We start from the raw sequence: 16,753 nt of genomic DNA on the forward strand, positions 1-16,753 counted from the left end.
CCTAATTTTAAAACTACTGCAATAGGAAACATGGGGGGGGGGGGCTTATAGCCAGTGAATGTTGTCATGGTTTTTGTTTCACAAATAGCAGGTAATGTATCATATTACCTTTCTGTATTTTATTGAAAACTATGACAGATTTTATTCAGGTTACTGGTGCATGCATATTTCAACACACACTCAATACCTGGCTTGGTCGGGCAGAGCCTGGTGTAAGATATTTTGCCTTACAGGCTTTTTTGCTGGTGGGAAGCCATCCATAAACAAGACAGTTTCCTCATTGTGTAGTCATCTTATATTAAGTGTGTCTGAACATAGTCAAAATTTAAAATCACCAACCCAACAAATGCTTTATTTGCATTTAAAAATTGTCTATGGGGAAGTGTTGAGAGTGTCTGTAATCATGGGGTGCCCAAAAACAGGCAAAGCTTGTAACGTCTTGGAACGTTTGTACCGTTATATGTTTAGGTATCAGTTTTAATTGCATTGAAATTCTAAATCATGAGTTTGCACTAGAGTGTCAAGCATTTATCATTACTAATCTATCCAGGTCATACCAGATTATGGATAACCCATTTTCAACCACATACAATCAAATTATGTAAACAATCAAAGTCTGAAAATCAGGCATTTCATGGATGCTGAGTGGCCATTTTCTGTTTCAAACTGTAAACTCTGTACTTTGTAAAGCATGGATTTTATGTTCAAACCAAAATCAATGCAAAAGCACTTCAGACATATGGAATGGCAAGAACAAAGCTCTACACCTACCATAACCTTACGAGTGTACAATCGTATATTAGAAGAACATTATGGATCAATTATGTTATATGATTATGATGATTTTTTATCTCTACATAAAAGTCACTTGTCTATAAAGGAAAAAATTAAAGATCAGTTCTACTATGCTTCTGACTTTTACGTTTATAAACAGAATCCTTGTTCATAAAAGACAAAATTTTGGATCTATTCAATGATGGTTATGGTGTGTTTGATCAGTGTATAAAGGACAATTGTCTATAAAAGACACATTTATAGAATCATTCTATGATGATTTTTAACCTTATATAAGGGATGCCTGTCCATAAGTGACAAACCTATGGACTGATTATATTACACTTACGATGATTTTTACCTGTAAAACAACTATAAATCCATTCTATTATGCTTATGATGATTTTGACCTGATAAAGATACCAATCCACAACGGGAAAAAGTATGGATTCATTTTCTTTTACTTATCATTTTGCCTTCATATTAAGAACATATGTGAACAGAGTAGTCCAAAATCTACCATGGCAACAATCATCAGCAGGGCCAAGATCTACCATGATATAATCTGCCAGCAGCACCAAGATCTATCATGGCATAATCTGCCAGCAGGGCCAATATCAACTTACCAATAGGGCCATAATCTGCCAGCCAGGCCAAGATCTAGCATAGTATAATCTGCCAGCAAAGCCAAGATCTAGCATGGCATAATCTGCCAGCAGGACCAAGAGTACCATGGCATAATCTGTCACCAGGACCAAGATCTACCATGGCATAATCTGCCAGCAGGACCAAGATCTAGCATGGCATAATCTGCCAGCAGAGCCAAGATTTACCACGGCATAATCTGTCAGCAGAGCCAAGATCTACCATGGCATAATCTGCCAGCAGAGCCAAGATCTCTCATGGTATATCCTGCCAGCAGGGCCAAGATCTACCATGACATATTCCACCAGCAGAGCCAAGATCTACCATGGCATAATCTGACAGTTGGGCCAAGATCTATCATGGTATAATCTGCCAGAGAGCCAAGACCTACCATGACATAATATGCCAGCAGGGCCAGGATCTATTATGGTATAATCTGCCAGCATGGACAAGATCTAGTATGGCATAATCTGCCAGCGGGGCCATGATCTACCATGGCATAATCTGCCAGCAGAGCCAAGATCTACCATGACATAATTTGCCAGCATGGACAAGATCTGGCATGGCATAATCTGCCAGCAGAGCAAAGATCTACCATGAAATAATCTGCCAGCTGGGCCAAGATCTACCATGACATAATCTGCCAGCATGAACAAGATCTACCATGGCATAATCTGCCAGAAAAGCCAAGATCTAGCATTGCATAATCTGCCAGCAGAGCCAAGATCTACCATGACATAATCTGCCAGCTGGGCGAAGATCTACCTTGGTATAATCTGCCAACAGAGCCAAGATCTACCATGACATAATCTGCCAGCAGAGTTGATCTACACTGTTCTATCACAGACTTCCATAAAACAAGTCTCAGATTCGGCCAATGTGGTTCTTTCCGGGGTTTTCCAGGGTTCTTCCCCCACCATTAATACTGGCCGCCATGTATAGCCTATCGTGTGCTGAAAAATGGCATTAAACCCAACAACAACAACAACCATAAAACAATGGCAATCAAGACCCTTCCATCATAAAACTTTATTGCAAATATAAATGTTACTTGAAAATATTCTGACCAATCAAAAGGCTGCATATATATATTTTTGAGGAATATTTTAAAAGTAATTTATGGCCACATATTTTTGAATGCTTTTAAACAAGAAACGTAAACCTAAAATCCAAGTGAAAATAGGTTTTAACAGTTTGTAACTTTGTTAGAATAAAGCTATAATCACAGAACTTTTGGATTTTTTTTCAATTGTGCCCCTCTACTAGATTGCTTTATTTCAAATGAACCAAAAGTACTTATACAATATTTGGGGTTTTAAGTCAAAGCTCAAGTTTCTGGCTTTGAGGATCCCTGGGGACCTAGCTCCATATTCTCAAAACCTTTTTAGCAAACAACTAATACTCAAACTCGTATTCTGAAAAGAAAGAAATACATACAAGTCAAATATATTTATTTTTCCTAAAGTAGGGAATCAAGCTGAGAAAATCTTGAAAGTTCTATGGTTTTAGCTTCAATGTAATGACTCTCCAGCTTTTGGAACTCTGGGACTGTCCAGCTTTTGGAACTCTGGGACTGTCCAACTTTTGGGACTGAGTTTAGAACATGAATACTGTAATCATGAAGTTTTGAGCCAAAACAGAGCATGACTCAAGCTGAGAAATTCTTTTGAAGTTCTGTGTATTTAGCTTCAGTGTAATGAAAGTTTGACTTTTGTGACTTTGGGATTTTCCAAATTTTGGGATAAAGCTTGAGTATTACACTCAAGATTTTTTAAGCCACACCAAAATGACACCTCTTTAGATATCATGCAATCATCTTGCCTTTTCCACCCATCACAATTATACAAATAACCTTCATTAGTCAACTTTTTAAACCATGAATCCATCATGCAATATACCATTATATGCAAATAGACTGGGAAATGATGGGTTGCATAATATTGTATGCCCTCAGTACAATGCCATCAAGGGGAGTCGAAGCATACTGCCTTATAATGAAGTACATGATGTGATACTCCCTCATTATAATGCCATCAATGGGAGTCAAAGTATACTGCCTTATAATGAAGTACATGATATTGTATGCCCTCACAATGCCATCAATGGGAGTTAAAGTATACTGCCTTATAATGAAGTACGTGATATTGTATGCCCTCACAATGCCATCAATGGGAGTCAAAGTATACTGCCTAATATTGAAATACATGATATTGTATGCCCTCACAATTACATCAATGGGAGTCAAAGTATACTGCCTAATATTGAAGTACATGATATTGTATGCTCTCATAATGCCATCAATGGGAGACAAAGTATACTGCCTTATAATGAAGTTTATGATAAAGTACTCCCTCATTATAATGATGTCAATGGCAGCTATAGAGATAGAATATACAGCCTTATAACAAGTCATTATACAGTACTCACTCATTATAATGCTCAGCATGGAAGTCATGGAGTATAATGCCTTATACATGTAGTTAGACTGTGTTTTAATGATGTACATGACATTAGTACATCATGGCATAGGATCTATGACCATAAAGTGCTTTTACCAGTGACATACAATAGGAATGTATGATAATGAAGTGCATCATAATAAGGGAGTGATGTACCACAAGCTGCATGCAGCATATTAACATACTGTATTACAGGTATTCCTCGTGTTTCCTGAACTACACTGTCTAATGTGAAGCTTTATTAATAATGCAATGGCCAATAATGTGTTACTTGTTGATATTCCAACATGGCATCTCAATGTGTTATATCACAGCATAAAATATATTTTTATCACCCAATGTTAAGCCATGGATGAATAGATATAAATTCCATACCTGCCAGGTAGAAAGCATACTGGAACTCGGATTCCTCCTGAATCAGCAGACCTGCAATGCAATGAAGAATGCAATGAAATTACATGTACCTCAAACTTTTTTTTTAAACGTTCATAAAACCTATAAAGATACAGTACATGTTTCTGATTTTATGCCAAGGCATGAATTGGGTTGGTCGGTCACAATTAGATTTATATATTTACCAACGTTTTTCAAACTCTATTTATCAAAAGTGAACGACATTTGCATGACCTAATTTTACCTTGTCATTATTACACAACAACCTTATGTATGAGCTGCTAATGTAATTGCTTACATAATTTGCATTTGATTTATGTTGACTTCAATTAGCAAACTGTCTATGTGTATATGTCCTGGAGGTACTTATAAATACTAAGTGAAATAGAAAGCAGCCTAACGAGCATGTCTAACACTATTGCCTAGAAACAAATTTAAATTCAGAGAGTAACAAAATTAAACAACAAAATGGAATCTTTTTGGCAATGCTATTTTTAATGGCTGAACAAATTTCTAGAGATGGCCAGCAAAAACTTAAGAGTCTGTCAGGAAACAAGCATCTTCTGTAGCTAAGATTCCAATATAATAACCCTATCTACACCTTGGTGTATCGAACAGATATTTCTGTACTTTGTGTCTGCGAATTGCATTGGATGCAGTGGCAAGCCACTGCATCCAATCAAAATAATGTCCAAATTTGAACACTGTTCCTACATAATTGAGACAAGGGGAGCACACAAGCTGAATGAACTGAAAAAAAAAAGCAAATTTCCATGTTTGACAAATATCTTTGACTCAAATACATCTGTAATGGCTTTCCTCTGGTATATAGTCATACTTTCGATGTTAAACTTATAAAGTAGTCTTTTTAGGTTTATTGCCTCCACCATTTTTGGCCGATTTACAATGCACTGCTGTTACATATTATTCATTAGTTGGCATTACATGCTAAGGGAGGCAATTCATTAAATCCAATAGATGTCGCTAAAACAAAGCACCAATATAGCTGTTCGATCTGCCAAGGTGTAAATAGGGTTGTCATATCAGAACCTTGGCTAGCGAAGATATGAAACCAGAAACGAAGGTACTTTTATTTTAGGACTAATCAGGTAACAATTTTATTAGGTGGTGGCCTTTCCTAACATCATCCAGCATGCAAAGACATGGAATGCTTTTAGCTGGATCAGACAGACAGCTTGTCAAGAGAGATGGTATGTAACAAGAAATACAGCCAACAAAGTATATACATTTAATCTATAAGATAATATTGTATCCAAGGCACTGCATGCAATACTCCAAGACCACGGATTAAATTAACAAAACAAGTCTACTAGGGCCATAAACCAGTCTAAAAAATTTGCATAATGAAAGTGAAGGAAGTATTCTTATACCTGCAGAAAAAATAAACATGCCAAAACTAATCTTCAGCTATGACATGAAGTTTCAGACATACACACAAGTCTATGATTATAAATTTTAGCCATGCCTTAGAAGAGTTGAATAAACTTTCCCTAGTTAGCCATGCCTTAAGTAAGAGAGTTGAATAAACTTTCCCTAGTTAGCCATGCTTTAACTAAGAGAGTTGAATAAACTTTTCCTAGTTAGCCATGCTTTAAGTAAGAGAGTTGAATAAACTTTTCCTAGTTAGCCATGCCTAAAGTAAGAGAGTTGAATAAACTTTTCCCTAGGATTAATTCTATACAAATATTGTCTGGATCAATACATGTAGCCCTGTTCATTATTCATATTCCCTGGCATCACATATAAAAAGCTATTGAAGCCATTACTATTACCACATAAATGAGCACAATATTGATCTATACACTGAAATCAATAATGGCTGCAAGGGCTGGCCATTAGCTGTTGTCAAGGTGGCCCAGCAAATACAATTTGAATTGTGTCTGGGCTTTTATAAAGATTTTAAACAGATGGGAAAATGTTTATAGAAATATTTGTCAGATATGTACGAGTTTTCAAGATTCAATTACTTGCCTTAAATAACTGCTGTAAAAATGAATAATGGTTGAAAGTTACCCCATTTTCTATGAATGATTTGTTTTATCGCACCAGATATAATCGTGTTTTAAATTACCAAATCATGTGTTATTGCATAACATTTGTTGAGAATCACTCAAGCAGGTAGATATGGTATTTCTCCCCAACAGACATTCTTCCACACAGCTATTGATGTTTGATGAAGCAGAATCTTGCCAAAAAGTAAACCACACAATATGTGCCTAATGGATTGGGCCAATAATGGCTTTTGTAAATGGCATACGATCTAGTGTCTGTAATCAACACCTCAAACATTAGACCTGCATCATTCTCCGAAACAGTGAACCATATAACGGGTAATTTTCATACTGCTAAATACATAACAAGTACCATGAGTAATTCTCTTACCATTAACTACATAACAAATACCATGAGTAATTCTCATACTGGTAAATACATAACAAATACCATGAGTAATTCTCATACTGGTAAATACATAACAATTACCATGAGTAATTCTCATACTGGTAAATACATAATAATCACCATGAGTAATTATCATACTGGTAAATACATAACAGGTACCATGAGTAATTCTCATACCGGTAACTACATAACAAATACCATGAGTAATTCTCATGCTGGTAAATACATAACAAGTACCATGAGTAATTATCATAAAAGTAAATATATAACAAGTACCATGAATAATTATCACATCAGTAAATACAAAACAAGTACCATGAGTAATTCTCCTACTGGTAAACACAGAACAAGTACAATGAGTAATTTTCATACTGGTAAATACATAACAATTGCCATGAGTAATTCTCATACCAGTAAATATATAACAATTACCATGAGTAATTGTCATACCAGTAAATACTTAACAAGCACCATGAGTAATTGTCATACCAGTAAATATATAACAAGCACCATGAGTAATTCTCATACCAGTAAAATATATAATGAGTACCATGAGTAATTTTCATACTGGTAAATGCATAACAAGTACCATAACAAGTACCATGAGTAATTGTCATACCAGTAAATATATAACAATTACCATGAGTAATTGTCATACCAGTAAATACTTAACAAGCACCATGAGTAATTGTCATACCAGTAAATATATAACAAGCACCATGAGTAATTCTCATACCAGTAAAATATATAATGAGTACCATGAGTAATTTTCATACTGGTAAATGCATAACAAGTACCATAACAAGTACCATGAGTAATTTTGATACTGGTAAATACATAACAATTACCATGAGTAATTCTCATAACAGTAAATATATAACAATTATCATGAGTAAATCTCATCCCAGTAAATACTTAACAAGCACCATGAGTAATTCTCATACTGGTAAATACATAACAAGTACCATGAGTAATTCTCAAACCAGTAAATACATAACAATTACCATGAGTAATTCTCATACTGGTAACTCACTATGGCAGAATAATTCTGTATCATAAGGCAGTACCTTATTTCAGGGTTTGTGATGTCATCAAGGTTCATGATAGGGCCAAGTAGGTTGTATTAGAGAAAAGAACTGGGATGTAGATTTAAACATGGATGTAGCTGTACAGCTTTATAACATGGATGTAGCTTTACAGCTTTATAGCATGGATGTAGCTTTACAGCTTTATAACATGGATGTAGCTTTACAGCTTTATAACATGGATGTAGCTTTACAGCTTTATAGCATGGATGTAGCTTTACAGCTTTACAACATGGATGTAGTTTTACAGCTTTATAACATGGATGTAGCTTTACAGCTTTATAGCATGGATGTAGCTTTACAGCTTTACAACATAGATGTAGTTTTACAGCTTTATAACATGGATGTAGCTTTACAGCTTTATAACATGGATGTAGCTTTACAGCTATATAACATGGATGTAGCTTTACAGCATTATAACATGGATGTAGTTTTACAGCTATATAACATGGATGTAGCTTTACAGCTTTATAACATGGATGTAGCTTTACAGCGTTATAACATGGATGTAGCTTTACAGCTAAATAATATGGATGTAGCTTTACAGCTTTATAACTTCGACTATTGTAACTCAATTCTGTCTGGTTCATCTCAATATCTACTCCAGAAACTTCAAAAAGTTCAAAACAGCTGCTCAGATCATACTTAGAGTACCACGATCAAAGTACACCTCCCCGCTGATCTGTACCCTACACTAATATGGGCTTTTGGAATAAAGAGTGGTCTCCCTACATAAATAATGGCTCCGTTTAGCACAAAATAAATAAAAACTCATGCTTAAGTCAAATAACCAATGAGAAACGATGTTTCTAACACAACTAGGCAGTATGTTATTGAAAGATCATTGGGGATTTGGTGTTTTCGGATATATTCAGAAATAGTTTTCAAAATGTGTTTCCTACTCGATTTTCAGCAAAAATGACAAAAAGCTCCAGGGGTTAATGTGTTAAATCTAAAGTAGGCCTGACCAGACTTCATATGGACATACTTCAATATGGACAGACTTCATATGGACAAAATTGACAAGCAGGCAAAAATCATGGGTCCAATCAGCAGAATGAAAAACAAAAAAAGTCAAAATTTCACAAAAATGTCCCTGATTTAGACATGCTTGGATTCAGCTGGAAAATGTTCTCTTCAACCTGCCTTTAAAGAGAGAAGAAAAAAAAACAAGTTCCTGACCATGACAAGTTACCTGCTGTTTACAAAAAAAAATTACTAATCGAAATTTGTACATATGTTGGACAGAAAAAAAGAAGGAAAAGACTTTATTTGTCTGTCATATTTAATTTCTATATTAATACATCTTATGTCATTAGGCATTGTCAGAGGAATGTCTCTTTCTGGTTTTCAGCCTTTTAAGAAATCAATAGCACAAAAACAAATATTTTGTCTCTCTTTACACTATTTACAAAAGCTGTGATATTTCCCATCAGCATTATCAGGTAATCTTTCAGTATGACAGTTGAGAGGACTGTATCACATTACAAGATAACATATTATAACTACAGTTTTACCTTCAAACAAATATCAGCACAAAAGAAACCCAGAATAAACATGTAAATCTAATAGTCCTGACTGCTTCCCTCTCTTATTTTAAATAGTTCATATTTTAAAAACCACTTCTCATGTTCGAAAAATGTGAAACTTACTAATAAACCAGTCTGTGCCATTTGTGTTCAATGAAGAACTTCAGTCAATTTGGTATTTGTTTTTTATTTTGTTTTGGGGTAGGGGGAGGTATTTGATCATTAAAAATATTCAGGGACTGGAACTTACGTTTTATGAACCTCAAATTTAACAAAATATTCTTGGCATGTTAAATAAGGTAAACCAATTCAAATCACATACAGCTGTCAGTATACAGTAAGGCCTGAATGTTATAGGTCTGTTCGATAAGGGTTATTACTGCCCCTGAAAATAGGCTGCCTTGAAGAGTTCTTTGGTGTAACATTGAAATCAGACACTGTGTGCGTGAATTTACAACCCCTATTTCCGGCATGCATTACTCCCGTTACGGATGCATCAACTAGCTAGTCGCTAACCTTAAGCAATACTGAGTAAAAAATACCAACTTTTGTATTTTGCAGTTTTACACATTTATGTTGGCATAGATCAATCTAAAGTGATGAGGAACATATAAATTGATATCAAAATTGTCATAATCGGTGGTTGTATAAGATTGGTATGACTTACTTGCCTATACGGAAAACGTTTGTACAAGAAGGCATTAGGCGCACGGATGGACAAATGAAGACGTATTTAATAAGATACATACACACATTATATACTATTGGATAGCTTGAATTCTATGCTTGAAATCTATAGTATTAACATCGAAATATGTGGCGCCATCGCAAAACGCCATGAGTAGAGGCACATGGCATGGACATATATATTGGTAAAGTCGCTAACCCTATACAATATTGAGTAAAAGAAATACCAACTTTTTTATTTTGCATTTTCACACATTTGTATTGGCAAAGATAGATTTAGGCTGATGAGAAACATAAAAATTGATATAAATTTTGTCAAAGTCGGTGGCTGTTTATGATCGGTATGACCTATTTGCTTATATGGAAAACATGCATAGGAAGGAATTAGGCGCACAGACACACAAATGAAGACTTATTTAGTAAGGTACATACACATAATATATACTGTTGGATAGCTTGAATTCTATGTTTGAAATCTATAACATTAGCATCGAAATGTCATGGCAACATGGCAAGGGAAGAGGCACATAGCATAGATATTTAGATCGGTAAAATCGCTAACCCTAAGCGATAATGAGTAAAAATACCATCTATTTTATTTTGCTTTTTTGCACATTTCTATTCAATAGATCGATTTAGAGTGATTGGAACCATATAAATTGATATCAAATTTGTCAAAATCAATGATTGTATATGATTGGTATGACTTATTTGCCTATATTGAAAACGTTTGTATATGAACGCATTAGTTGCACAGACAGACTAATGATGAAGTACTCTGTTGGATAGCTTTAATTATATGCTTCAAATATATAGTATTAGCATCAAAATTGGTGGGACCATCCCAAAAAGGCAAGGGTAGAGGCAGATAGCATGGATATGTAGATCGGTCAAGTCGCTAACCCTAACAGACAGACAAATAATGAAGTACTTAATAAGATATGTACACATATTATAAATTGTTGTATAGCTTGGACCCTATGCTTGAAATCTATAGTATTAGCATCAAAATATGTGGTACCATCGCAAAACGGCATGGGTAGAGGCATGTAGCAAGGATATGAAGATCAGTAATGTTCGTATAGGAAAGCATTAGGTGAATGGACAGACAAATGAAGAAGTAATTAATAACTTATCTACACATATTATATAATGTTGTATAGCTTGAATGCTATGCTTCACATCTATTATGTTAGCATCGAACTATGTGGTACCATCACAAATGGCATGGGTGGAGGTACGTTGCAAGGATATTAAAACTGATAAATTCGCATGTGAAACTGATTAAAAAATAATACAAATTTTATTTTGCATTTTAACACATTTTTATTGGCATAGATCGATTTAGACTGATGAGAACTTTATATATTGGTATCAAATGAAGACGTGATTAATAAGAAACATACACACATTATATGCTGTTGGACAGCTTTAATTCGGTGCTTTGTTGGCCTCCATCACTGCATATAGATTTGCTCGCTGGAAGTGTGTTGCATCATGGGTAAATTAGGGGAATTAATAAGTCAAGGAATGACTAACAACCGTTATCAAACAGGCATATAAGGAAGCTCTAGAGCATGAAGTAGGTCACAATATGCTTCATTTGGATTTGTATTTACCTGCTTATAAAGCAGAGATGTTAGATTACTGTTAAGATACTGAATCCTCATTGGTTTTGATGTGACGGTAATAAACATAGATTGCCAACATCGCATAGATTCAATATAGATGCTGCATCCACATAAACCCCTTTGAAATTCATTGCAATGCGGAGCACAAACTGAATTCTTTACCAATGAGCAGCTTGTCTTCAGCATAAATAGATTTCAATCTAACAGACATATAATAGAGGATCTCAAACGGGTAGTGATTTAATACTGAATTTATGAAACAAGTTAAATAATTTCCAACTTCTGTGAGCCTTGGCGAGAAAAACTGGACATTATTTAACAAGTTTCATAAATTTGATATTAAATCATTACCCATTTGAGATTTTTTTATCACATAGTTATATTTCAGTAGAAATTATTTAGATAGAAAGAAAAATGAATAATTTTGTTCCTTCTGACAGACACTGTACCTTTCATTGTTGTGTGTAACAAACAGTCCCAAACAAAGTTGAAAATGTAAAAGTATATTATACATTTTTGCTAACTATAAATCAAAGAATAAGCATCCATCCAAGTAAACAGAATATTTTATAAAAGACAAAACATTTGTCAACACAAAATGTCCAATGTGTGTGATGTCACATTGTTGGATACAGTGCACAGCACTGGTCTGAGTTGTTTGCAGTATTCTGATTTGGAACATTAGATTGTACAGAAGACATAAACAAATCTCTTTTTGCGTCAGACTTGCATCATATATCTACGACGTAAATATGCTGTGGTTGGATAAAGGTTTATCAGTTGGAAAGACAGGTTTATGTCTAAATTCTTCTGTGAACAAAGGTGAGTTTTTTTTACTGCAGTAAGTTCACATTTAAACCAAGCTTGAATATAGGGTGGATTCCATGCTACTACATGTATATACTGCCCCTCTATCCCAACCCCTACTTAGTTTTACTTGTTGTTATTGTTCTTGTCATGGGGTTTTTGCCATTTTTCATCTTATATGTTATACATGACATAACAAATCCCTGTGGGGGTAAAATGGCAATATTGAAAAAGATGAGGCCATTTTTCCCTCAATTCCCATTCACAAGTCGAATCAAGAAATGGTAGCCAAAATGCTCATTGAAAACAAAACACTCCAGAAGGCAGGGTTAAAAAAGTTTTCCCCATGATCGCAGCCAATTAGTAAAGTGAATACTGCACAATAATTTCAAGAGTTTATTGGGACCAATCAGAATCACATAAAGTGATATGTTCACATGTTATATTATCAAAAATATTAAACTGCACACACTATAGACAAAGTGTATGGACTATGTGATACATAGCAACAGGCTACAGTATTTTTTAATTAGTCTCATTTAATCTCATTTAATCTTACATGCTTGATCCATGCTTCATACAGCTGTCCAATCCATATTTCCATATCACACACCTATACTGGAACTAATCGGGTGTCACATTTGACGTGTAAATCAAACTTTCATTAATCAATTTGTTCACATTGTAAAGCTATAATATAAATAGTTTGAAAGTGTAAAAGATGGGGGATGTAATTAATACAAAACCACATTCATCTGAACAAGGCTTATGAACACATCTCAGTATGATGGCTCTGACATGCCCCTGCAACGTATCAAGCTCATTCTATCCACTAACTCAAAACAAAACACATGTAGCTTTGTGTATTTATCTCTCTTTTGTTCATACAGAATGACATATGCACAACTTTCTTGAAATATTAACATTTTTTAACAAAACACTTTTTTTCATATCGTAACCTGCATCATACTGAAAACTTGAAGCACTAGATGCCCAAATTTTGTTGTAATTTCAGTTGTCGCAAATTTCCATAGTCATCTACTTGAGAATGCTTTGCCCTTGGACTGATAAAGTTGTTACAGGTGATGCAGAGCATTCAATATGTAAATTCAATAACTGAAGCTTTATTGTAAGTAAATAAATAAATAAATAATAAGCAAAAATTAAATACTTATTTACCTGCTGCTGGCCCACCAAGCAAGGAACCCATTGCAACCATGAAACTAAGGTACCCATTGCCCATGGCAATATATTCTGGTCCAATAAGTTCTCTGGATACTTGTGACAGAAATATTGTCCAATATCCACTGTAGAAACCAAACAAAAGTGTATAACCAATTTGTCCAGCAAAATCCTTAAACAGTAATGGCGATACACCAGTCAGCACAACTCCAAGACAAACAGAACATAATAGGGCAGTTACATCATCCAGCGTACTATTATGTCCCATGAAAGCAAAAATCATCCGGGCCGTGAAACTAGCCATTCCGATGCAGGATATAAGGAATGTAGAAGTATAGAAATCAGTGCCCTTCTCAATAGCATATGCAGGCAGATACATGTATATCACTGTTGAACCGAAGCTCCAGAATAAATTTGCTATGCACATTCCGTGAAATATTGGATGCCGTAAAGGCAAACAGGAGAGTAATGGCATCAGATGAACTGCTTTCTTTTTTGGTGCTGGTTTCATAACTGCACCAAAAATTACCATATGAAAAGCCACTCCTGACAAAATCAGCAATGTTCCACGCCAAGAAAAGTAGTCCAATAAATGGCGAATAACTACTGGAAATGTTATGATTCCAGCGCCAATTCCTCCGGCCACTACGCTAAGGGCCTCGAACCGTGCTTCGTGAAAGTGCTGCTCCACTATCATAATTGATGGAGTACATGCCAGACCAAATCCTATACCTGTAAACAAATAAAAGAGGCGAATATCAAAACAAATCTCATTAAAATAGTAATAATTATATTATGTTTTTTGCATGATACTTTTTGTTGTGACTTTAAAATAATCTGCAGAAGTCATCGGAATCTACCTAGTCCACAATCCAATCATCTTACTCTAAGACAACCATCATAGACAATCATCTTACTCTAAGACAACCATCTTAGACAATCGTCTATACATCAAGTGCAGGTTCCACTGATTCTATATATTATACTCTAGCATAATTTATTTCATGTGAATTAAGTAAATCAAGCCAAATCTACATTTTTATTTGCATATCAACACTGATACATGGAAACCCCACTATAATATGCTTCACTATAACATGCTTCACTATAACACACTTCACTATAACATGCTTCACTATAACATGCTTAACACGCTTCACTATAACATGCTTCACTATAACATGCTTCACTATAGCATGCTTCACTATAACATGCTTAACATGCTTCACTATAACACGCTTCACTATAACATGCTTAACACGCTTCACTATAACATGCTTCACTGTAACATGAACTCAGACACAGTACTGCTGTCATCATTCTTTGTCTTGTATATCTTTTATTTTCTGATGCTACACAAAGCATAGGACTTGCTGACAAAAGACAAAGATAAATTCAGTTAAGTTTCTGAAACCCATAGCCTGGAGAAAATAATGTTATTACACAGCAACAATTAAGTTTTATCAAGCACTGGATTAGCTTAATCAAGACATAAACTGGCAGTTAAATTATTACTATACATTGGACTGGCATTTGTTCCACCCCCAACCCCCAATGCCTGACACTCGTACATGCATTCATCAAATTTGTTACCATTCCCACTATAATAGGGTTCAGTACATAATAAGATATGCAGACGGACCTGAGCTAAGCTGAAGTACCTTAACTGTATTGTGCATTGTGTGTGTGTGTGTGTGTGATTTGGATTTTTTTACATAGTTTTAACAAACAGTCTTTCAGTCATATCGCTACAATGCCTGCAATGTGGCAGTTAATAGTGATGTCAAGCACTGGGGCACCATGCAGCAGACATGTAGCATCATGGCCCACCCAGTCACATTATCCTGACAACAGGCCAACCAGTCCTAACACTAACCTCTTAATGCTGATTGCCTAGAGAGGAAGCTGTTAGTACCTGTTTTATTAAGTCTTTGGTCTAACTAGGCTGGGGTCCGAACCCGCAACCTCCTACATCCAAGGTGGACGCTCTAACCACTAGGACACTGAAGCGGTCAATTATAATGCACAACTATGCTGCTATTCATGTTAATAAAATTTTGGCAAACTTTATTGTTTCACTAAATTTACACAATTTTATGCTTATGAAAATTATCTAATTTACAGTGCTTGGTATGACACTGAAGTTCATTGTTTTCTGTGTCTGTAAATGCCAATCCACTGTAAAGAAATTTCCAATGTCAAACTTGTTAGTCGATATCTTCTGTATTTCCAACTGAAACTTTCACAAATGTCTATAAAAAAATGTCTCAGCAACTGAAACTATTGTAAATTTTTTGAAAAATATAAAACCCTACATTTTACATACATAATACACGTACATGTACTATCTTCAGAAACACGAGCTGTTTTCTGTGTAAACAAGAGCACTCTCTCGCTATAAGATCTATCATAACACAGCTCCTGGTATAAGGAGGGTATGATTTTGGATAACATTTCATTATCTAGTAGTATATGTATTATGTACTTCATTTTAAGACAGTCTCACTATATGACCCATCATTATAACACAGTTCCTGGTATAAGGTGGGTATGATTTTGGATAACATTTCAGTATCTAGTAGTACATGTATGTAGTATGTACTCATTATAAGACAGTCTCACTATATGACCCATCATTATAACACAGTTCCTGGTATAAGGTGGGAATGATTTTGGATAACATTTCAGTATCTAGTAGTACATGTATGTAGTATGTACTTATTATAAGACAGTCTCACTATAAGGCCCTTCATTATAACACAGTTCCTATTATAAGGTGTTTATGGTTATGGATAATATGTCAATGTCATCAGTTTAACAACCCTCTTGATCATATAATCTGCAAGCAATACGAAGAGCATCTATTTAGGTTGTTAAAAAGAGAGGTCACCTTAAATAAAAAAATGGAAGCCATGTAGCCATTGCGTTATAAGATGAATCACATTATAAAAAATTGCATTATAATGAGTTTTACCTGTACTATGTACTCAATTATAAGACAGTCTCACTATAAGGCCCATCATTATAACACAGTTCCTGTTATAAGGTCTGTATGATTGTGGATCCCATTTCATCATGTGATAATAAAGCATGTTGTGTTTGTTGTAGTTACTGTGGGTTCAACACCATTTTTCAGCACA

At 34.9% G+C, this 16,753-nt stretch overlaps 1 protein-coding gene across 5 annotated transcripts in view; it reads right to left on the minus strand.

Annotated features, from left to right (window-relative positions):
• LOC149799956 (monocarboxylate transporter 13-like) overlaps positions 1 to 16,753 on the minus strand; it is a 102,096-nt gene that overhangs the window by 24,267 nt on the left and 61,076 nt on the right. For all 5 annotated transcript variants that reach the window (XM_089959456.1, XM_089959452.1, XM_089959455.1 and 2 more), the window contains exons 4-5: positions 13,611 to 14,345; positions 4,254 to 4,304 (exon numbers count right to left, since the gene is read on the minus strand). In XM_089959456.1, coding sequence (XP_089815582.1) covers positions 4,254 to 4,304; positions 13,611 to 14,345 — 786 coding nt within the window. The remainder of the gene's footprint in view (positions 1 to 4,253; positions 4,305 to 13,610; positions 14,346 to 16,753) is intronic.

The sequence above is a fragment of the Sinohyriopsis cumingii genome, chromosome 5, assembly GCF_028554795.1.
Source record: "Sinohyriopsis cumingii isolate HCF-2022 chromosome 5, ASM2855479v2, whole genome shotgun sequence".
Classification (NCBI taxonomy): Eukaryota; Metazoa; Mollusca; class Bivalvia; order Unionida; family Unionidae; genus Sinohyriopsis; species Sinohyriopsis cumingii.